The following is a 21830-nucleotide window of genomic DNA, read 5'->3' on the forward strand; positions in this document are numbered from 1 at the left end:
GTGGAGAAAAGGGAACCCTCTTGCACTGTTGGTGGGAATGTAAACTGATACAGCCACTATGGAGAACAGTATGGAGGGTCCTTAAAAAAACTACAAAAAAGAACTACCATACCACCCAGCAATTGCATTACTGGGCATATGCCCGGAGAAAACCATAATTCAGAGTCATGTACCACAATGTTCACTGCAGCACTATTTACAATAGGCAGGACACGAAAGCAACCTAAGTGTCCATCGACAGATGAATGGATAAAGAAGATGTGGCACATGTATACAATGGAATATTACTCTGCCATAAAAAGAAATTGAGTTATTTGCAGTGAGGTGGATGGACCTAGAGTCTGTCATACTGAGTGAAGTCAGAAAGAGAAAAACAAATACCGTATGCTAACACATATATATGGAATCTAAACAAAAAAAAATTGATTCTGAAGAACCTAGGGGCAGGACAGGAATAAAAACAGCAGACTAGAGAATTGACTTGAGGACACGGGGAGGGAGAAGGGTAAGCTGGGACGAAATGAGAGAGTGGCATGGACATACATACACTACCAAATGTAAAACAGCTAGTGGGAAGCAGCCGCATAGCACAGGGAGATCAGCTCTGTGCTATGTGACCACCTAGAGGAGTGGGATAGGGAGGGTGGGAGGGAGAAGCAAGAGGGAGGAGATATGGGGATATATGCATATGTATAGCTGATTCACTTTGTTATACAGCAGAAACTAACCATTGTAAAGCAATTATACTCCAATAAAGATGTTAAAAACAAAAAAAAGTTTAATATTGCTCAGGCTTCATTATTAAGAAATCTGGATTTCATGTCATGGCTAGAAAACCTTTCCTCATCTCAGTATTATAAATTATTATTATTATTACTTTTTATTTTTATTTATTTATATATATTTTTGCGGTATGCGGGCCTCTCACTGCTGTGGCCTCTCCCGCCACGGAGCACAGGCTCCGGACGCGCAGGCCCAGCGGCCATGGCTCATGGGCCCAGCCGCTCAGCGGCATGTGGGATCTTCCTAGACCGGGGCATGAACCCGTGTCCCCTGCATCAGCAGGCGGACTCTCAACCACTGCGCCACCAGGGAAGCCCAGTATTATAAATTATTTACTCATGTTTTTGTAGGTTTTGAAGTGTCGTTTTGCCTGCCTGATTTGCTGTGAGCGATTACGGGCGGTTACCTCTGGGTGAGTGGGTGTGTGGGCTGGAGCCGAGACTGAGCAACAGGGTCCAGCTGGGATCGGTGTGAGAGAAAGTGAGACTGAGTGTCCTGGGGGTGCAGCAGGTACGGTGACTGCAGGTGTGTCAGGGGCGCATGCAAGCCACTGGTGCAGGAAGGGGTTCTGAGAAGAAAAGTGGGAGCGAGAAGTGGAGCGTTTCCAGAAAGGCTGGGGACAAGGCGAGGTGGGGTAGAGAGGAAGCAGTGCTCAGGGTGCTCGGAAAGGTGACAGGCAAAAAGGGAGAGGAGGTCGTGTGCAGTGCCAGCATTCCAGATAAGTGACACCCACTTTGACCCCCAAACACAAGTGATACAGAAAAGTTAAAACTAGAAAACAAAACACCGCCTGACCCGAAAAACGAGATGAATACTTCTGTGGACCAGTAATGGGGAAAAATGCAAAGCTGGGAGCAGGGCTGAAGCCAGAGCTTGCTGGGCTCCCCGTCCGGGGAACGAGCAGCTGCAGGCTGTTAGGTCCCGCTCAGCAGAGGGGTCGGGAAGCGAAGTGCTGCACACAAGACCAGAACTCAAGGCAGCCTCGCCGCTTGGAGGGCGCTGGATTGGAGCTTCGCCTGCACGCCAGCTGGACAGAGACTTTCATCAAGACGCAGGCCCAGAAAGGAGACAGGAGGATGCGGATCCCCGCTGCAACCGGTAACCCACACCATCCTGTCAACTGCCTGCCTGGTCTGATATCCTCTGATCTCACTGAATCAGCACACCTGGCTCTAGAATATGGGTGAGAGGGGCGGGGAGCTGGATGGAGCCAATTGCTAAATCCACCTGTGGGGCTTCCCTGGTGGCACGGTGGTTAAGAATCCGCCTGCCAATGCAGGGTACACGGGTTCGAGCCCTGGTCTGGGAGGATCCCACATGCCGCGGAGCAACTAAGCCCGTGAGCCACAACTACCGAGCCTGTGGTCTAGAGCCCGCGAGCCACAACTACTGAGCCTGTGCGCCTAGAGCCCGTGCTCTGCAACAAGAGAAGCCACCGCAATGAGAAACCTGCTCACCGCAACGAAGAGCAGCCCCCGCTCGCTGCAACTAGAGAAAGCCCGCACGCAGTAACGAAGACCCAATGCAGCCAAAAATAAATAAATAAAATTTTAAAAAAAGCAAACCCACCTGTGGATTGTGGGGAGAGAAGAAATTGAATGCAAAGAAAGTCGCAAACAATAGAGGGAAGGTGGGGAGGGGCAAGATAGGGGTATGGGATTAAGAGATACAAACTACTAGGTATAACATAAATAAGCAGCCAGGATATATCGTACAGCACAGGGAAATACAGCCATTATTTTTTAATAACTTTAAATGGAGTATGATCTATAAAAACATTGAATCACTCTGTTGTACACCTGAAACTAATATTGTAAATCAACTATACTTCAAAAAAAAGGTTATCAAATTCACCCCAAATAAAATTTATTTTATGGAATGGCCTCATAAAACGCTTAAAGTATCTTTGGATGCTCAAAGAGAAAGCAAAATGATTACATTTCACTGAAAAGAGCAAGAAACTATGAAGTGAATTTGGACAAGAGCAGTGGTGTGCTGAAACTCACACAAGCTGGCTGGTAAATCACTGGCAGATTGAAAGTGACTGTGCTGGGAATATTTATACCACAGAAATCAGCAACACTAAATCAGTGGTTTTAGTTTGTTTTCAGAGGCAGTTTACCAGCATACCACTGGGCAGAAATAAAACAAGATTAGAAACTTTAGAAATGAGAAAGTTAGTCATTGAAATAAACTCAATAAATGGGAATCCTAGATTTTAAATCCTAATTATACTCTCATTTTAAGGACAAGAATAAGAACACAACCGAATTTCAGTAGAGAAAGAGAAAGCGAAATGATTACATTTACAATAAAACTATTCTTGCTCCCATAAACTCTAAATTGGATGTTCCTGATTGGTTGGCTCTTCTGGACACTTTCCCCTGACTCTTTCCATTGAAAAGAGAGGGTTTTGTTTTGTTTTTTTAATAGAATTGATTTTTTTAGAACAGTTTTAAGTGTATGGAAAGAAAAGGCAAAGTTATCTCATTGCAAAAGAAGGACTGAACTCAGATCCTTCTGAATGCAGACACCATATGTTCTTTCTACATCACCAAGCCTTCTCCCTGGAGAGAAGCCATGTTGCCAAAAAGAGCCTGTATTATTCTCAGGAGCAGAACAGTTGTTAGATGAAAGGTGTTAGTTTCTATATTCTCGGGGAGCAGGCTGGTCCTGATACCCACAGTTTGGCAAGTGTAAGGGGAGGGGCCATTTGCATTTTTGTGCGTTAGTTGTCACACAGACAAACTCACCGCAGAAGCTGTGATTTTTCTGGAAGGGTAGTGAGAAGGAGCATTGATTCCTAATTCACTCAGAAAGGAACAATTTGATTTTTTAAAGTGTTTCAGGATTTCACCCTTCCCCTCACCAAGCCAGGAATGATGTTTTCCTACTTTGCCACATATGTCACAGGCAGCAGTTCCTTGCCTGCTGAATGGCAGCCCTCAGCCGTTCATTCCTCTGATGGGTAAAATATTTAATCGCTTCCTGCCCTTCCTCTAGCATCCAGCCAGAGTGCCAGCCAAGTGTGTATCCACCACCCCTGGTCAGGCCATAAATCAAAATGTTTCTCTCCAAAGAGCCCTCTGTGTTCAGACTGTATTACTGCTCACTCAAACATGCTGCCTCTCCCAGAGGAACACACATCCCTGCTAGACTGAGGCATGGACATGGGACTTCTTTGACATCAAGGAAATGTGAACTTCTTGACAGAAGCATTCAGAGCCAGCCTGTGGCTCACCAGACACTCTTTTCCTGGCCCTGAAACAACAGATCCACCACAGACGGCACTCCTTTCTGTCTGGGTCCCTGAGTGACCATGATGAGCACAGCCCGTGATGGAAAAGTGGCTCGAGTGAGAAAGAAACTTTGTTGTTTTAAGCCACTGAGAGTTTGAAGGGTGTTTGTTACTGTAGCACAACCTAGCTTATCCTGACCACCCTCCCTGCCTTGGAACGGCTGGTTCCCTGTCCAGTCACCCTAAGGTCAACCCAGATCATAGATATGCTCCATCTAGGTACACAAAATTCCCAAGCAGCTTCTTGATCCACTTAATACAGAGGAGAGAACAATTTCCAATTCCTAATTATTTTAAAAGCCTCCATCATGACAGAGAGGGGTTAAATAAACAACCACAAAATATCAGCTCTGTGGAGACAGAGGAAAACAGACGAAGAAAAAGGTGTCTGCTAGTATGTGATTAAACACCACACTTACCTCACTTTTCTTTCCAAGAGCTCACTGAATTTATAGGGAAGGAAGGAAAAAGGTATAAACTCACATGGACAAATAAAATGGAAGCAGTTACACTGGAAGAGGGAATTTAACAAAATGTTTGGAACACACAGAAAAATGAATGAAAAAGCTCCAATTTTTAGTAATACAGGGAACTATATAGAGCATGAAAAAAATTCCAATCCAAAAACCAGCTACAAAGCTGATAATATTCTGTTTGAATATATCAAAGAACTACTACTTTTAGGGTTTTATTTTATTTTATTTATTTTTTTATTTTTTTGTGGTACGTGGGCCTCTCACTGTTGTGGCCTCTCCCGTTGCGGAGCACAGGCTCCGGATGCGCAGGCTCAGTGACCATGGCTCACGGGCCCAGCCGCTCCGCGGCATGTGGGATCTTCCCGGACCGGGGCACGAACCCGTGTCTCCTGCATTGGCAGGCGGACTCTCAACCACCAGGGAAGCCCTAGGGTCTTATTTTTAACATTTAGCTCTGATTCACTTGGCATTTTGGTGAATGGTTTAGGCTATGGATGTAATTTTATCTTTTTCCAGATGGTTATCTAGTTATCCCAATAAAATTTATTTAAATATCCATCTTTTCCTAAGTGATTTGAGAGGCCATCTCTATTATAAACCAAATTTCTATGTGGACTTGGGTCTAGGTAATCAGACTAATGAAAGAGAATTGAGTATCCAGAAATACTCAAGGGAATATGGAATGTCAGGGCAGTGGTCACCTTCAGGGGAAGGAAGGGGGCTGTGCTTGGCAAGGAAGATGGAACAGGGAGGCCTCTGGGGTGCTTGCACAACCTGAGTGGTGGCTACATGAGTGTTCATCTTAAAATAATTCATTAAGGAACCGCCATACTGTTTTTCATAGTGGCTGCATCAATTTCAGTTTCCCCCAACAGGGCACAAGGGTTCCCTTTGTTCCACATCTTCACCAGCACTTGTTATCTCTTGTCTTTCTGATAACAGCTATTCTAACAGGAGTGTGGTGATATCTCATTATGGCTTTGATTTGCTTTTCCCTGATGATTAATGATGTTGCATATCTTTTCATGTACCTGCTGACCACCTGTATGTCTTCATTGGAGAAATGTCTATTCATATCTGCCCATTTTTTGATCAGATTGGGTTTTTTGCTATTGAGTTATGTGAGTTCTTTATATATTTTGGTTTCAGGTTTTACATTTAAGTCTAATCCATTTGGAGTTAATTTTTTTGAGTGGTGTGAGATAGGGGTCCAGTTTCATTCTTTTGCATGTGCATATAGAACTACCATATGATCCAACAATTCCACTGCTGGGTACACATCCAAAAGAATAAAATCACTGTCTTGAAGAGAAATCTGCACCCCCATGTTCACTGCAGCATTATTTACAATAGCCAAGACATGGAAATAATCTAAATGTCCATCAACAGATGAATGAATAAAGAAAATGTAATGCATATATACACAATGGAATATTATTCAGCCATAAAAAAGGAAATCCTGCCTTTTGCAACAACATGGATGGACATTGAGGGCATTATGCTAACTGAAATAAGTCAGATGGAGAAAGACAAATACTGTATGGTCTCACTTTTACATGGAACCTAAAAAAACTAAATTCACAGAAACAGAGAGCAGATTGGTGCCTGCCAGGGTGGGGGAATGGGTGAAGGTGGTCCAAAGGTATAAACTTCTAGTTACAAGATAAATAAGCTCTGGGGATGTAACGTACAGCGTGGTAATTATAGTTAACAATATTTTACTGTATGTTTGAAAGTTGCTAAGAAAGTAGATTTTTAAAGTTCTCATCACACACACAAATATTTTAACTATATGATGTGATGTGTTAACTAATCTTATCGTGGTAATCATTTTGCAATGTACACACACATAAAATCACTATGTGTGTACCTTACATACATATATAACTTTCTATGTCAATTGTATCTCAATAAAGCTGAAAAAATAAAATTCTAGCTTTTCCAGTTCTTCCTTATAATATGTTCAATCACCTCTTTTTTCTTCAGTCTATTTTGATATCCAAATGGCAGTGAAAATTGCTTTTCCTTTACCACAGGAATTATATAATTCTATCTATTTATAATCTATAATCTATATGTATTATATAGTATTCCATCTTTGCTTTATGAAATAAATGTCCATTATGGACCTTTTAAAAAATAATAATTCATGAAGCTATATATTTTTGTACATTTATTCTTATGCTCTTTTCTGTTTATGCATTATATCCCACAACAAAAATAGTTTTAAAAAATTAATTTAAAAATGTATTAGTCAGGGGCTTCCCTGGTGGCACAGTGGTTGAGAGTCCGCCTGCCGATGCAGGCGGTCCGGGAGGATCCCGCATGCCGCGGAGCGGCTGGGCCCATGAGCCATGGCCGCTGGGCCTGCGCATCCGGAGCCTGTGCTCCGCAACGGGAGAGGCCACGGCAGTGAGAGGCCCGTGTACCGCAAAACAAAACAAACAAACAAAAAATGTATTAGTCGGGGGGCTTCCCTGGTGGCGCAGTGGTTGAGAATCCACCTGCCAATGCAGGGGACACGGGTTCAATACCTGGTCCGGGAAGATCCCACATGCCACGGAGCAACTAAGCCCGTGCGCTACAACTACTGAGCCTGTGCTCTAGAGCCTGTGAGCCACAACTACTGAGCCCGCGTGCCGCAACTACTGAAGCCTGCACGCCTAGAGCCCATGCTCTGCAATGAGAAGCCACCGCAATGAGAAGCCCACGCACTGCAACGAAGAGTTGCCCCCGCTCACAGCAACTAGAGAGAGGCTGTGCGCAGCAGCAAAGACCCAACACAGCCAAAAATAAATAAATAAAATAAATAAATTTATATTAAAAAAACTGTATTAGTCGGGACTTCCTGGTGGCTCAGTGGTTAAGAATCCACCTGCGAATGCAGGGTACACGGGTTTGATCCCAGGTCCAGGAAGATCCCACACGTGGTGGAGCAACTAAGCCCATGCGTCACAACTACTAAGCCTGTGCTCTAGAGCCCGTGAGCCACAACTACTGAGCCTGCACTCTAGAGCCCACATGCTGCAACTACTGAAGCCCACACACTCTAGAGCCCCATGCTCTGCAACGAGAAGCCACTGCAATGAGAAGGCTGTGCACTGCAACGAAGAGTAGCGCCCACTTGCCACAACTAGAGAAAGCCCGCACGCAGCAACAAAGACCCAATGCAGCCAAAAAACAAAAATTAAAAAAAACCCATCATTTCAAAACAATGTCTTTAAAAACAAAATGTATTAGTCATGCACCCCTATGTTTCAGAGCAGCACTATTTACAATAGCCAAGACCTGGAAACAACCTAAATGTCCATCGACAGATGAATGGATAAAGAAGATGTGGTACATATATACAGTGGAATATTACTCAGGCATGCAAAAGAATGAAATAATGCCATTTGCAGCAACATGGATGCAACTAGAGATTATCATACTAAGTGAAGTAAATCAGAAAGAGCAAGACATATACTGTATGATATCACTTATATGTGGAATCTACAATGTGACACAAATGAACATATCTACGAAACAGAAACAGACTCATAGACGTAGAGAACAGACTTGTGGTTGCCAAGGGGGAGGTGGGGTGGGAGAAAGGAAGGATTGGGAGTTTTGGATTAGCAGATACAAACTATTATATATATAGAATGGATAAACAACAAGGTCCTACTGTATAGTACGGGGAACTATACTCAATATCCTGTGATAAATTGTAATGGAAAAGAATATGAACAAGAATATATATGTAGGGCTTCCCTGGTGGCGTAGTGGTTGAGAATCCACCTGCCAATGCAGGGGACACAGGTTTGAGCCCTGGTCTGGGAAGATCCCACATGCTGCGGAGCAACTAAGCCCGTGTGCCACAACTACTGAGCCCACATGCCTAGAGCCCATGCTCCACAACGAGAAGCCCGTGCACCACAATGAAGAGTAGCCCTCGCTCACTGCAACTAGAGAAAGCCCACGCACAGCAACAAAGACCCAAAAGCACCCCAAAAAAAAAAAAATTAAAAAAAAGAATATATATGTATAACTGAATCACTTTGCTGTACAGCAGAAATTAACACGATACTGTAAATCAACTATACTTCAATAAAATTTTTTTTTAATGTAGTAGTGACTGGGGCACCATCTTTAAAGAATTCTGGTGGCTGTTATGTGAGGGTCAGAAAAGAATGGATCTCAGGGCTTCCCTGGTGGCACAGTGGCTGAGGGTCCGCCTGCCGATGCAGGGGACGCAGGTTCGTGCCCCAGTCCGGGAGGATCCCGCATGCCACGGAGCGGCTGGGCCCGTGAGCCATGGCTGCTGAGCCTGCGCGTCCGGAGCCTGTGCTCCACAATGGGAGAGGCCACAGCAGCGGGAGGCCCGCAAAAAAAAAAAAAAAAAGAATGGACCTCAGCCTGACAAAGACGAGAAAGCCGTGCCTCCCTACCTGACACAGGGAGGCATATTTACCACAACAATCCAGTTTGGCAATTAGAGTTCTGACCTATAAGCATTTGGGACAACAGTTAATTGACCATTAAGGTCCCCAGAAGTAAAACAGATGCTGGGCAGCCCACTAAGCTACTGCTTGATGTGTATGGGAGGGAACATTCTAGGAGTGCCGAGAAGAAACCTGAGTCACATTGATGGGAATTTTTGGCTTCTTACCCAGTTCCCAGACTTAATCAGGTCACACACCTGGAGCCGTTTTCAAGGCGATCTCCGGGTCCTTTGAGGAACTATTCTCTGATGTAGCAGGTATGTAGTGTAGCTCTTCCCCCAAGCTTTTCCAGAGGAACCTATTTCCTGGAGTGACAGTGCACTGGGGAAAGGGAAATACCCAGACCATCAGGAGTTATCAGACACTGGCTCTGAGACCCAAATGCCAATGCAGTCCACCTTATTATGAGAGTTGGAGCTTACTATGGCTAATGATAGATGGAGTTCTGGTCCAAGTTCATTTAATGGTGGGTCCAATGAGACCACAGACCCATTTTAAGGTAATTTCCTTAGTTCCAAAAGGAAAGAGAGATATTTACTACCTGGCAAAATCACCATATTGGCAACCAGACCCGTGGAGGGAAGGTGATTATGATGCGATAGGCCTAATAGAAGTCCCTGGAACTATCTCCAACATGGTAAGTCAAACTCAATACCACATTCCAGCAGGATTTGCAGAGACTGGTGCTGCCGTCCAGATTGAGTTATGGAAGGGTGGGTGACTTCTTCCTCGTTTCATTCACTCACCATCTGAATCATGGAGAATGATAGTAGCTTATTGCAAAGGTAAACAAGTGGCAATGCTAACCTGTGGTTCCAGATGTGATATCTTTGCTGAATCAAAGCAACACAGTCCTTGGCCAACATTAAAAAAAAAAAAAGACACATGATTTGGTGAGACTCCTGATTCTGGAGGTAACAGGTACAACATCTGGAGTGCTGGTCCCACAAAGTGTGGTGACCCACAACCCATAAGACTGGGGCCCAGATAAGAAACAATTCTCGAAAGCCCAGGCTATGTGTACGCCATCCGGACGCTGGACCTTATCACTCAGCCAACCAAATGCTGTTGGAGAGTGTCTGTGGCAAAGAGAGATGTCATATGGAGCCTATGGCAACTCCAAATAAGAGAATTACAGCCCAGAGTCCTAGGGTTTTAGAAAAAGACCTATGCCCTCCTCCACCAAAAAGTATTCTCCATTTGAAAAGCAACTCTGGGCTTGCTCTTGAGCATTGATAGAAACTGGATTGCAGGACACCAAGTGACTACAGACTAAGAGAGATCCATCGTTGAGGCCCACATTATCTGATCCACCAGACTATAAAATTGTACATTCAGTGGCATTCCGCTGCATGATGGAAGTAGGCTCAAGTGGGTCCAGACAGCCCAGTTAACAGCACAGGCAGTTACCGCAGACCCCTGTGGCACCAGCTCCTACCACTCTGCCAATTCCCTGCCAACCCACACCTATGGCATCATGGGAAGTTCCACAGAACCTGGAAAAGGAGGGGGGAAAAGCCCCATCCTGGTGCCTGCTGGATCTGCATGCTGTGCTGGTACCTTGCAGTGGACAGTGTTTGCCCTGCTGATCGACTCAGGGGCCCTGAAGGACAGTGGTGAAGGCCACCCTCCCAGAAGGCATAGCTGGCAGTTGGGGGTTGGGAAGCCTCACGTATAAGGAAAGGGTGAGAGTCGTGCCCTCCCCTCTTCACATCCACCCACAACAGTCTTAGCCATTACGTGGTCACAACTTCCCACTGACAGATACACCTTTTCACCAGCAAACACATTTCAGAACAAACAAACGACTATATAGTTTCTTTGCTCTTTTTAATTCAGAGAAAAAGGGAAGAAAATAAAACAACATTTGTTTAAATAATTGTTATAGAAAAGATCTGGGCCGGATGCTGGGACCTACCTCTTCCAGAATGGGGATTTATTAATGTTTTAAACAAAACAAAATCCAAACAAAAGAAGAAGAAGGAACAGAAAAGAAATAAATTATTCTGCTCAATACTGTTTGGCATATTGCATTGTTTTTTCATCTTTTAAACACTCAAAAGAGCCTCTTCAGGAAGCACAGAGGTGAGACTGGCAAGAATAACTGGTACCTTGACTCTCCAAAATGACAATAGGAGGTGGTGAGAGAGGCGTTCCACTAAAGGCTCCCCTAACCCACCCACATTCTTTACTTCTCCTACTTCTGGAACTGGGAAGGGACAGACTCAAGCTGAGTTCTCAATATATTAACTTCTAGGGGTGCCCACTGCCCTGCCCTAACCTTCTAATACACTCCCCTGCTGGCTACTGTTCCCCCAGCCAGCTGCAGGAACTACACCAATGGTCAGGAGGCTGCCGGGTGGTATCAACTCACCAAGAAAAAAGGGTGATTTTTGTGTTCGTCACTGTTGGGAAGGGGGATCCTTTTAGTGGTTTGGAAGCTTCACAGAAGCCCTTTCACGCCTCCTACACTTCCCCAACCTTGAAAGGTGAGAACACCCTCAGCAGCTTCCTCTAGGGACTTAAGCTGGGTTCAGTCATGCAAGTAGCTTCCAGCTGTAACCTCTGGTTGTTAGCTTCGCAGCCCTTCTAGAGCTGGAAATGGATAGTGGGTTAGAGGGAAAAGGTAGCAGGTGAGCAAGGGGGAAGGGATGTGTGGGCAGGGGAGGAGGCATGCAGGGGGCAAGTCTACTACTCCCCAGCTATTTGCATGGCCAGCTTACTATTTGCAAAGAATCTGTTGGTCAGCCACCCCTAGTAACTTCAGGTTAGCTAAATCATGAGCCCAAAGCATCTCCAGCCTTCTTTCCTACGTGTTGCTCTCTCTCTCTAGAGCGAGACAAAGGGGGAAGGGCGGGGAGCAGCAGTGCCCCAATCACAGGGCAAGTTTTGATTTTTTTTTTTTTTTCCCAGAGCAACAAGTAGGCTGGGGAGGAGGCCCAGGGCCTAGGGAGAGACACTTAAAAAAGACTGTGGGCGAACAACAGGGACCGAGAGCACACGTGAGTATACCTTACATCTGATGTGACGGGGCTTCCTTGTCTCCTGCCCTATTCTTACACCTGTGTTCCAGAGTTAAGCCCTAGGCGAATTCCGCCCCCAGCAAGACGTGAAAACAATTCTAGTTTTCTGGTGAGACACTAAATGCCACGGTCAGAAAGGCCATTCCATAGGGTGGCCAAAGGCGGGAGGGGAGGAGGCAGGAGGAGGGGACCCCCGTACCCTCTGGATTCTCACCGCATTTCTTTGGTGGGTTTGCACTCACCCATCTGCGCCTGACCGATAAAGGAAATGTGAGGTCTAGTTCTCTCGGAGATCCAGAGCGGTTTAGGAGGGCTCTAACTTTTCCCCTGGGGAAAAAAGCGCTCCTTGGAAACCACCTGACCACCCGCCGACCTCCCGAAAGCCTCCGCGAACGCCCCTCCGCCCGCCCCGAGGCCACGAGGGACCACCGGGAAGGGGAGGCCGGGCCGCTACTGTCCCGCACCTTCCCCACCGTTTCCTCCTCCGCGCCCCCTGTGGGGTCAGGCCGGCCGGCGACTGAGCCGCCTCCGGCCGAGCCTGAAGAAAGTACTTCTCGGGGCCGGAACAAACTTCTGCTCCTTTGAAAGCGTGAGATATCGATAAAATCCTACCCAAAAGCATATGGGAGTGGGGATTGATTGGCCGCCGGCCCGCCTCCGGAGGCTATTGATTGGAGGAGACGAGCCCCAGCGCCGGAAGTTCTCCTTGAGTCGCATGATTGGCTGTGAGAAACGGAGGCTCCGGCCGTCGGCAGCGCTGATTGATGCTAGGCCCAGCCAGCGCCCAGAGTCTCGTGATTGGCGGAGGATAGCCGGCGCTCGCTAGACTGAAGCATGATTGGTCCAGACTGCGGCGGCGTCGCTCCCGATTGCCTGCTGACGCCCAATAGGGCGCCGCGCCCGCGCTTAGGCCACCACCCCCGGACTGACCCTGAGTCCCGGCTGGAGCGCTTGCTGGCGCCTCGCGGTAGGGCCGGAAGAGTCACGGCTGGGTCGGGCTCAGTTCCCTCGGTAGACCTCGATCTTGCTGGCCTTGGCCAGCATGTCGATGATGTGGGCCTCGAAGTCGGCGTCATGCACGCCCGTCTTCCGGAACTCGCCCGCGTACCGGTTATTCTCCCAGTAGTGGTGCCAGTTGCCCCGGCTGTCGGCCCCGAACCCGTACACGTTCACCTGCGGGGGAGGGCGGCGCGGGTCACCCCCAAGTCGGGGACCAGGGAGCAGAGGGCGCGGAAGAGCCTCGGGTCGTGGTGCGGGAGGAGAGGGGAGCCGCGACGAGCCGACCCCAGCCAGAGGCCGGCAGCTCATCAATTTACAGCGCGCAGTTAGACCGGGGACACCCAGCCCTGACGCTAAGGGCACTGTCCCAGAGGGAGACTGCTGCTCCCTTCCGGTTCTCCTTCCAACCACCCTCTGATTACATCAAGAACACCTCAGTTTGGGGCTAGTCTGTGACAGCTCTCCAACCCTTGATAATTTTTTTTTTTTTTTTAATGGAGTACTTTTATTGAAAGCTGGTTAAGTACCCAGTACCATACACTAAAGAGTTTACTGGCAAAAGTGGGGGTGCTGGGCATGAGCACTACCGTGTATGGCACAGTAGCTACCCCTGCTAGAGAGATGGGCTCCTTGAATGACTAACCTCCATTTTTAACACAGAGTAGGCCTGGGGCCCACAGCTGTGGGAGACACCATCCTGCAGAAACTTAACTACGTCGTTTCCATTCCATTTACGTTTATGCTTATTGTTTATGGCAAGTAATATCAATTATGGTAGTAGTATCCAATTTCCTTTTTAAATAAATTTAACGTTTCAATGAAATGATTTCAGATTTGGTAAAATCATGAAAGTAGTTAAGTCTGGGGAATGCAGATCTATACCTTACAACCTAGAAATTGGGGGAATGAAAGCCACTTTGTTTCTTCCTGCAAAAACACATTCCTCTTGAGGCACTGCTAAGCCCCGACAAGGGCGGACTCCCTCTCATCTATGGGTCCCGCTATTTTATCAACTACCCACCTCATCACACACATGCAGAGCAAAGAAGAGTACCAGCATCCCCGTGGAAGGGTACCGCCCATGATGCTCTGTCCACCTGTCATGGATGTACTTGAAGAAGGCTGGGTTGTAGATCTGGACCTGGAAGGAGAAGGTGTAACGAGCACGTGAGGGCTTCTGGGGCCTGGAGGCTCAGGCCAGGCTCTGAGCAGCTTCTGCCAGTTCCTCCATGCTTGCCAGTGGACCTGTTCATCAGGGTTCTCTGGTTCCTGCAGCCTCTGTGTGGGGTCAGGCATACCAGCAGATGGGCACTCTGAAGGTTCTAGAAGGGTTCTGGGGGGTATCTGAACCACAAGACCAGGCACAGCACAAGTCAGGTCTGCACTGTTTCCTCTGGGGTGGGGATGAAGAAGGGGGAGGAGGAAACTTACCTTTTCTTTGTCCACTCGAAGGAAGGACTTCACTGGGGCATAGGTGCTGAAAGCAGAAAGAAAAATAACACTGAGATGGCTCCGTGGACCCAGGGATGCCTTTTCTCCCACTGAGGCCCAAGTGATGACAGCCTCACGACAGGCTCTCCTGCTTCCAGACTGCTGTCCCATAGCACATCACTGCAGTTCCTTGCTCAGAAACCTTCAGTGGCTCCCTATGTCCTTCAAGATGAAATAAGGATGTTTTAGACAACCACTGGGGCCTTCCATAACCCAGCCCCAACTTTTCTTCCCACAAGGCTCTGCTGTGATTATCTCATACCCACCATGTTTGTGCTCTTACCTCTGCCCACAATAGCCCTCTTGCTACTCTCCTCATATTTGGCACAAATCCCTCCTTCCCTATTAGTCAGCCATGGTGCCTGTAACCTACACTCCCATTTCTGAATATTCATGGGACTTAAACTCTACAGCACTTATTTTAGCCCTTATGACTTCCAAACGTAACATAAAGTCAGAAAACTGTAACTTCCGTGTTTAAGAAATACGTGGTGACAACAGGAAAGAGGTGGCAACAATCCAACTGTCCATTGACAGATGAATGGATAAACAAATCTGGTATATCCATACACTAGAATACTATGCAGCATTTAAAAGGGATACAGGCTACAACATGAATGAACCCTGAAAACATTATGCTACGGAAATAAGCCAGACGCAAAAGGACAAACATTATATGATCCCACTTGTATGAAGTACCTAGAATAGTCAAATCATAGAAACAGAAAGAATAGTGGTTATCAGAGGCTGGCAGGAGGGGGGAATGCAGAGTTACTGTTTAGTGGGTACAGTTTTCATTTGAGATGATGAAAAAGTTCTGGAGATGGGCTGTGGTGAGGTTTGCACAGCCATGTGAATGTACTTTATGCTAATGAACTGTGTGGTTAAAATAGTATATTTTGTTACACACATACATTTTTACACACACACACAAACCCTGGTGAGACAGAGAGTAGATTAGTGGTTGCCTAGGGCTGGGGGGGAGGAGGGGTGGAGGGAGTGGGGGAGATGGCTAAGGGGTACAGGAGTATCTTCAGATTATCTTCATCTTTAGAACATGCATGTATTCTAAAATTAATTGTGGTGATGGTTACACAACTCTGTAGACATACCAAAAGCCCCTGAACTGTACATTTTCAATGTGTGAATTGTATGGTATGTGAATTATATCTCAATAAAGCTGTTAAAAAAAAACTACTTGGTGAATTGAATTTCCTGAGGCTCCCAGCTGTGATTGGGCAACTGCCTCCAAAGAAAGTTCTCAGAAGGCAGAGCTCCCAAAGTAGGAGCTATTGCCTCCTGAAAGGAGGCCTGGAAAAGTGTCCTTCTCCACCTTTCTACCACCAACGTGCTGGCTGCCGCCATGCAGGGAGTGGCCCAAAACAAGCTGTGGCCTCAGCTAACCACCGTTTTGGGCCCTCCCTACCACTGCTTCTCTCCTCACCTGCCCCTCTTGGCCAAAATATTCAATTAAAGGAATTCTAAGATCCGTTCCCTGGACAGCTCCTCCCAAGGTGGGCCTGTCACCCATATCCCACTTCCAGCCAGCAGAGGAGCTCACAATCGGATCTGCCCTGTGGACAGGGCGCTGGCGATCCACAGTAGGTCCAGGGCTTTGAAGGGCACCAGCACGAAGCTGACGTTGGCGGGCAGGTTCTTGGCACTCTCGGGGTACATGAAATGGTGGGTGGTTCGGCTGCCGACATCCTGCTCAAAGCCCACGGTTGGCGCCTGATTCATCCTGCAGGGACAAGAGGGTGGCGTGAGAAGACACCACCGTGGAAACTGGTACAAGAGTTTTAGAGGACAGTTTGTTGCTGGCCATCAAACATGTAAATAGGTGTGCACTTACCCAGCAATTCCATTCTTAAAATTTATCCTATAAAAATGGTTGCATAAGTGTGCAAAGGATATCCACTGCAGTATTATTTACTGCAGTGAAAAGGAAAACCAATCAAACAATAGAGAACTGGTTAATACATTTTGGTACATTCATGTAACAGAATAGCATGTAGTCATCAGAATGAACAAAGTAGGTTTACATGTGCTGGTAAGAAATACGTCCAAGAGCTACTGAGTGAAAAAAACCAAGTGGCGTGAGGAATCTCACTTCTTTCCTTTTAACACTTACCTTTTGAATACCTGTGCAGAGGAAATTACAACACAGAAAACACAGAAATTACAACACAGAAAAGGAAAACTGAAAATTAGTGTGATTCCATTTTTTGTGAAAGAAAAAAAAAAAAGAAAGGAGAGAAGGCGGGGGGGGGGGAGAGAGAGAGAGAAAGGAAGGAATGAAGTAAGGAGGGAAGGGAGGAAGAATAAAAACTAACTTTTGTATAAGAATAGAAAAAAATCTGGAAGAGTATTAAAATTTTAACAATGGTTACTCTTAGGGAATGAGATAATTCACTTTTTTAAAAAAAATGTTTTATTTTTAGCTACTTTGGGTCTTTGTTGCTGCGTGCAGGCTTTCTCTAGTTGCGGTGAGCGGGGGCTACTCTTTGCTGCGGTGCGCTGGCTTCTCATGTTGTGGAGCATGGGCTCTAGGTGCGCAGGCTTCAGTAGTTGTGGCACATGGGCTCTAGAGCACAGGCTCAGTAGTTGTGGCGCACGGGCTTAGTTGCTCCGTGGCATGTGGGATCTTCCCAGACCAGGGTTCGAACCCGTGTCCCCTGCATGGGCAGGCGGATTCTTAACCACTGCGCCACCAGGGAAGTCCTGGATAATTCACTTTTTAGTGTGTACATTTCTGGGTTTTTTCCCCCAATAACAAGCACATATTACTTTTTTTTTTTTTTTTTTTTTTTGCAGTATGCGGGCCTCTCACTGTTGTGGCCTCTCCCGTTGCGGAGCACAGGCTCCGGACGTGCAGGCTCAGCAGCCATGGTTCACGGGCCCAGCCGTTCCGCGGCATGTGGGATCTTCCCGGACCGGGGCACGAACCCGTGTCCCCTGCATCGGCAGGTGGACTCTCAACCACTGTGCCACCAGGAAAGCCCCGCATATTACTTTTATAATTTTTTTTTTTTAAAAAAGAAAAGACAGCCTTTCACAGCTTACAGCTCACCTGGCTGTTCTGTTCTCTTTCCTAGAAGACATGGAAGCAAGACAAGAAGCTGAAGCACCCCTTAAGCCCCTGGGCAGATGGCTCAATTCTGCCCATCCCAGCCACCCTGTCCCTGCACTTTAAGTTCTTGTCTCCCTTTCCACTCCAAGGCCAAGAGGGATGCCCGCGTTCTGACAGAGCCCACCCTCAGCTGTCCCTGGCAGATGTGCAATGTGGGGCTGTCTCTCTTCTGCTGTCTTAGAAGAACCTGGAACCCCAGAGCAATCTCCCGCCTGCCCATCCCCCAGGCTGTGGCACACCAAGAAGGCTTCTAACTCCTTTCAAGTGGTGCAGAACACAGGATCAAAGCTCCCTTTTTTTGGTGAGCATCTTAAAAACAAGTGATCCAGCTTTAAACACAAACCTGTTGGCCTTTTCTGTTGTGATGCATTGTGAGAACATTCCTATCTTGTGTGGATCACAATTCAGAGTCATACAACCTGGGCGTATGACTGTAACCTGGGCCTCCACTGGGGACACAGGGATCTGGGAGACAGGGAGCAAAGTCTCCCCCACATGCTCTCCCAGCTTTTTTACGCCCGTTCGAACGTTCCCTGTCCATAGAGTGGCCAGCACCCCCTAGCTGGGCCTTGTGTCACAGGGGCTCCCCTACTGGCTCCCTCCTGCCCATCTCCCATTGATGGCATGATGTGGTGACAGCGTATCGAGGATGCCTGCCCTGCCCCCCTCTCCCCTCACTGGTCGCTGTGCTGTACCTCATGCCTCTCTGGATCCCTTCCCTTGAGGGACTGGAGGGTACTTTGGGCTGGGAAACCAGGAGTCGCCTGATTTGGAACTAGAGAGTCCATGTTCTCAGCCACTTCAGTTCCAGTCTGCTTCAAGCAGAAGCCTAGAATCTTTCCTGCAGCACCAACTGTGCTCTGGCCCCCGAACAGGGATTAAGATCCTGCCTCTCTTCTCCCAAATCCATTTCTTTAGAACTGCCAGTCTGCCTACCGTCTGGGTACCCCTCTGATGTCTTGGTCTTTAGGGTTCAGAAATACTGTCTCCTAGAGGGGATGAGAAGTATTTTTCCCATTCATTAATCACAGTTTGCTGGGACTGCTACAGCTCCACACACAGTATTGGTCCTATTGTCACCAAAGCCACAGTCTGGATCTGCCTCTGCCATGACAGCCCTGGGGTCTGTGAGGAACAGAGCAGGAACAGAGCAGTTGGAGAGGAAGCCTTAATGGGGATGGTGTTTCTCAGCTGGTGGCTGTGGATGCCTGGATTTGGCCTAGCATCCCCCTCTCCCCCCAACTCCCAACCATTCTCAACATGAGAAAGGTTCTGCAAGGAATGTTAAAAGCCTCAGAGACATATTGCTGCCTTGGTGTTGCTATGGAGACAGCAACAGTTTCTAAGACAAAGCCCTTCCCCCTGCCTCCTGGGAAACCTGGTCTTTCTGCAGTGCTCATCCTAAGAGATGCTTAGTGTAAACTGGGCATTTTCAGTATCTTTACTCTTAGGGCTCTTCCTCCACCAAAGAGTGGGATGGAAGGATCCCCACTGTGGCATTTCTGGCCGCAAGTCTAGGGAGATAAGTCTGAAAACACGGAAGTTCAGAAGCAGAATGAGCAGCCCACGTCCGGGTCACAAATCTACCTCTAGTCCCTGCTCATGCTCGGGCTCCCTGCTCCTGTCTTCATCTGGAATGAGCACCCTCCCAGCCCTTCTCTGTTCCTCAACCCTGGGCACAGACGTCTGTAGAATTAATGAGCCCCTGCACAATCGAAATGCTATGAGGTAAAGGTTAAGGGATGGGAGCCCAAAGCAGGCACCGACAGCTCCTTTTTCTGCCCAGGACGCCCCTCCACTGCGAGTCTGCCAGAGGCATCACCTGTGGCTATTAAGCAAGACACTATTTTGGGGCCAACACTCCTGGCCCAACTGCTAAAAGGGACCAGGCAGGTGAAAGGACCTCTGGGGGTAGTTTTCACAAGACACAGCCAGGAGCCTAGTTTCAGCTCTTTGCAGAGGCATTCAGAGTTGGAAGCTGAGCGCGGGCCTCAAGCAAAGTTCAGAATGACAGTTCTGCTTCCTCATCCACCCCAACAAACACAAGCGAGAGACTTGAGCCTCTGTCACAGCACCCCCGGCAGCTGGCCGCTCCTACGCGGCCGGACAAGGCCAAGGAGGCCAGGGCCCCCTCCTGGAGGCCGGTTCTGGGTCCAGCCTTGAGCTCCCTGGGACTTACCTCATGATGAAGTTGTGCCCGTCCACATCCGGCCCGTAGCCAGAGCCCCGCAGGTTGCCCGAGTTCCCCACCACAGCACAGCGCCGGCACCGGCGGGGGTCCCGGAAACGGTAGGGGTTCTCGCCTGGTACTATCTGGAACAGCTTCTCCAGCACCTCGTTGGTGTTGTGTGACTTGAACTGAGGCTGCAACATCTGGGGAGGGGAGGGGAGCGGAGGGGAGAAGAAAGCAGGAAGGGTGTGATCAGGAGGGGACTCCCACCTGCTCCCTCCCTGCCCTCACGCTCCAGTGTCCAAGCTGCGCAGGCCTCCTCCCCGGGCTGTCAGGGGGCAGAAATCTTCCTGGAGCAGTAAGGACCTTGTTCAACAATAGCGAAGTCTCCCTACTGAGACCAGACCAGGGAGGGCCCTGCTTTCGAAAGTAGCTCTGCGGTACGGGTCGGGCTCGGGGGTCAAGGTGCTATTCAACATCTTCTCCAGGGGTCTGCAGGCCTGTGCCGCGAAGCAGAGAGGCCCCTGCTCTGCTGTCCTCTCGGGGCAGCTCCGAGTCTCACAGTCATTTTGAGGTGTAGTTAATGTGGAAAGCCCCGGGGAGCTTCAGGGGCTTATTCCTAAGCAGCCTGCAGGGGGCGCCCCTGGGACTCAGACTGAAACTTCAGGCAAGATCCACAGGATATCCGGGGCCCTGAGCCCTGGGGAAAAGGAAAAGAGGCACAGATATTCTTTCAAAGTCAGAACAGCTGGAATGAAACCGGTACCCTGCACCTCCCACCACCAGTGATGCAAGAGACCATGAAATGAGGCCAGGGCAGCACTTAAAACACCTACAGTGCCAGGCAGGTAACATGCAGGAGTGAAGAGGCAGGTGGGGCTTACAGCCAACAGGAGCTCCCATCGAAAAGGGGTGACTTCAACCAATTGTCGCCTTGTGGGATTGTCAGCCCAGAAGGACCAGATTTTCTGGTTTTTCAAGAGAAGCAGAGGTCCTCAATGATGGTAACTCATGCAAATAGTTTAAAAACACTGAGTGAGCTGGATTCAGCCCCTGGGCCACCACCTGTAAGGGCTTTAAAATGCTCTGTGGTCCGAGCAGTAACGCTGCAGGTTTGTGGCTAAGCAGGAGCTGCTCAGGGTACAGAATGCATGGAGGGGATGGGTGGGCCTGCTTCTCTGCCTTTTCTCTGAGCACAGGAAGGGCCCCTGAGCACAAGAACATGAACTCAGTGTGGAGAAGCAGCTTAGCCCTGAGACAAGAACTTCTAAGTTCACAGCAAAAGAGGGTGGCTGTGGGGAGTAGCAGAGAGGTGGCTTCCGGGGCTTAAACAGCCCTGAGTTCCACCCCCGTGAGCAGGGGGCCTGGCCTGCCTCTCGGTCCACCCATGCCCAGAGGCCTGTTCTGGCCCTTCGTGGCCACCACTGAGACCTATGACCAAGGCAAGCTCAGGGCACTCTCTGAACCTCGATCTTCCCTGTAAATTGAAGGGTGTGACTATGAGCAACGGGCAGGACCCTTCAAGGGCTCCAGGCTGTCACATGAAGGGCGTGTGTGGCTCCTGGTGACTCCTGCTCTGAAGACTCCCCATCCTTAGGGAATCTCAGAGTCCGGGCTGGGAAGCAGGATCTCTGAGCTGCTCTGATAAGCCTGGTTGCAGGAGCTCATCCTCACAGCTATCCTAACTGAGAAAAAGGGAGAGTCGTCACCCTCCCCATTTGCCAGCTGGGGAAACCAGGGACCATGAGCTGCCTCCCAAGTCCCCCAGCAGGAAATGCCTGTAGCCTGCAGGCCGCCCCCCGGGTCAAGTACTGATGCTGCTCCACCTCTGACATGTGTGGCAACCAGATGGCCCTGGCAAAGCCTAGGGAGTGACGCTCCAGAGATGACAGGGACAAGGTGAAGGGAGCTAAAGCAGCAGCAAGGTGACAGGATCCGGAAGAGAGGGGAGGCTTGGGCACACCTGTGCTCCCATC

The 21830-nt window shown here is 48.4% G+C and overlaps 1 protein-coding gene across 1 annotated transcript in view; it reads right to left on the reverse strand.

Annotated features, from left to right (window-relative positions):
* Positions 1–13063: 13063 nt before the first annotated feature.
* ST3GAL2 (ST3 beta-galactoside alpha-2,3-sialyltransferase 2) overlaps positions 13064–21830 on the reverse strand; it is a 10482-nt gene continuing 1715 nt past the window's right edge. The window contains exons 2-6 of the mRNA XM_007462957.1: positions 19864–20057; positions 16116–16295; positions 14495–14540; positions 14085–14204; positions 13064–13237 (exon numbers count right to left, since the gene is read on the reverse strand). Of these exons, the coding sequence (XP_007463019.1) occupies positions 13064–13237; positions 14085–14204; positions 14495–14540; positions 16116–16295; positions 19864–20057 (714 nt within the window). The remainder of the gene's footprint in view (positions 13238–14084; positions 14205–14494; positions 14541–16115; positions 16296–19863; positions 20058–21830) is intronic.

The sequence above is a fragment of the Lipotes vexillifer genome, unplaced genomic scaffold (genome assembly GCF_000442215.2).
Source record: "Lipotes vexillifer unplaced genomic scaffold, Lipotes_vexillifer_v1.1 scaffold70, whole genome shotgun sequence".
In the NCBI taxonomy this organism is placed as follows: domain Eukaryota; kingdom Metazoa; phylum Chordata; class Mammalia; order Artiodactyla; family Lipotidae; genus Lipotes; species Lipotes vexillifer.